The 2091-nt window shown below is 38.0% G+C and overlaps 1 protein-coding gene across 1 annotated transcript in view; it reads left to right on the forward strand.

Moving 5' to 3' along the window:
* The window catches only part of TRMT6 (tRNA methyltransferase 6 non-catalytic subunit), a 33542-nt gene that overhangs the window by 11515 nt on the left and 19936 nt on the right, over nt 1–2091 (forward strand). Inside the window, exon 4 of the mRNA XM_072410280.1 lies at nt 1305–1396. Coding sequence (XP_072266381.1) covers nt 1305–1396 — 92 coding nt within the window. The remainder of the gene's footprint in view (nt 1–1304; nt 1397–2091) is intronic.

Below are 2091 nucleotides of genomic sequence, written 5' to 3' on the forward strand. Positions count from 1 at the left end.
AAAAAAAAAAAAGTTGAGAAAGGCTTCACTAAGGAGTAGACGGTGGGAGAATAGCCCCAAAAAGCTGGGACTGTTGTGGGCACAAACTGAATAGAAGGGAGTAGTCCAGGTATGCTGCTATTATTTCCTACATATGTCCTATTGTTGGCTGTTCTGCTGATAGAAATAAGGGAGCACACTTTACTGAGGTGCCCTAACATGGCAGTATGGCTTTACATGTATTTACAAATGTGTGTAACAATAACCTGTGTTGTTTAGAACAATATATTTAGGTTAAAGAAACAAAGGGTTAATTTACTCATTAAGTTCCAGCAGATGACACTGACATGAGCAGAATGTTGGTACAGGGACAAAGCATCTGCCTTTGTTTTATGTCTGGAGAATTGCCAAGGCCCTAATATAATTACTGGGGGGAATGTTTCAATATCAACAGACATTCCAAGGGAAATAATGTTTTACCTGAGACAGAACATTCTGCATTTTACAGTAATCACTAGCTGGGGTCAAGTAAGTAGTTTGGCAAGCATTTCTTATCACAGGAAATAAATACTAATGTTCTGCTTCACACCCACTTTGATTTTCTGAGTTTTCCAAAGTGGCAGCAGGGCTTTTCTGTTGGCAGGTGAGTGCTATGGGTCAGACCTCTACATTGAAAATTTTCTGACAATAGAAAGTACCATATATACTCAAGTATAAACCACGGTATTTTTTTGTACCAAAAAATACTGAATTATAAACCTAGGACACAATGTGACTATAACTGCTAACATTCTATAGAAATGCCAACAAAATAATGCGGATACATACATTCATAGTGATGAAATCACATGGACCCAGTCTGTATTTTTTTTCCTCCATTTTACAGGGTTAAGTATTTTGTACTTTTAGGTTGGTTGTAGGTCACTTTTTTTTTTTAAATGATTTTCTGTGCAGTTTTTTTAGTCACAAGTTGAGAGCGCCTTGCCCTAATTTAAAGTGTGTAACAAACTCTAATGCCGTCTTAACAGCTAATTGCCACACAATTTACACAAGCACCCTCTAGTGGTGTGACCTGAGTATAAACAGTTAATTACTCACATTAATGGTCTTTGTCTCCTGCCACTGATCACCAGAAAAAGTTGTCTCTTTATCACTGATTTCCAATGAAGATGCCACTTGGGCTATGCAATGAGAGTGGGAGCGGAGCGAATACTTTCTCCCATTTTATGGGATTTGGAGTTAATAAAACTGAAATGTAAGGGGCATTAGCCCTGACGTCTTTTTAATGGGTACAAATGTAACATTTATTTTTCTTTGGGCTTTAGGAAATTGTTCAACAGCTTATAGAAAACAGCACAACTTTTCGGGACAAAACTGAGTTTGCTCAAGAGAAATATATCAAGAAAAAGAAGAAAAAGTGAGTTTATATTTATTTGCATAAGTTCATTGTTGCTTCTGAATATTGGCTAATTCAGTAAGGCATGCAAAGACCATGTGCAAAGAGCATGTTTGGACAACTAACCAAATTTCTGTTTGGCATAACTGTAGTGTTGTGGTCAATTAAATATAAATGCTATTCGGTCTTATCTGTTGTTGCATGTCCCACGTTGGTTGTTGGTTTAGTAAATCCGAATGGGTTTTGGTGTTCTTTTTATGGGATATCATGCTTTTGCAAATAGGTGAATGTCGTCACACACTGGCTATGTTCTTCTATCATTTTTCCTTCGTTTAAAATGTAGTGCTATGGCACGTGATCTAAGAATCGAATTCATACATCTTGAAGAGATCTACAGTTGTCTGTCACTGTTCATCTTATATCCATTTACAGTGAGCCCAAGAAAACAGACTATATGTCACTTAATGCGTACCTAAACTCAGAATTTTTACTTTACATAAAAGGGTAGAAAAAAAAAGGGGGGCAGCACCATCCACTTACTTCCTAAACCCCTAGGTGATCAAGAATGAATGCGAGCGCAGAGCCTCCCGGGTTACTTACGTCATGCATCCCGGGAAGCTCTTGGCTTCTCCTTCTATGGATGCCCAAGCATCTAAGGCATGTGCAAAAGGAACCCTTTCATCAATAGGGAAAAAACTTGCCGATCTCATGCATGC

Source organism: Pyxicephalus adspersus, chromosome 4 (assembly GCF_032062135.1).
Source record: "Pyxicephalus adspersus chromosome 4, UCB_Pads_2.0, whole genome shotgun sequence".
Classification (NCBI taxonomy): Eukaryota; Metazoa; Chordata; class Amphibia; order Anura; family Pyxicephalidae; genus Pyxicephalus; species Pyxicephalus adspersus.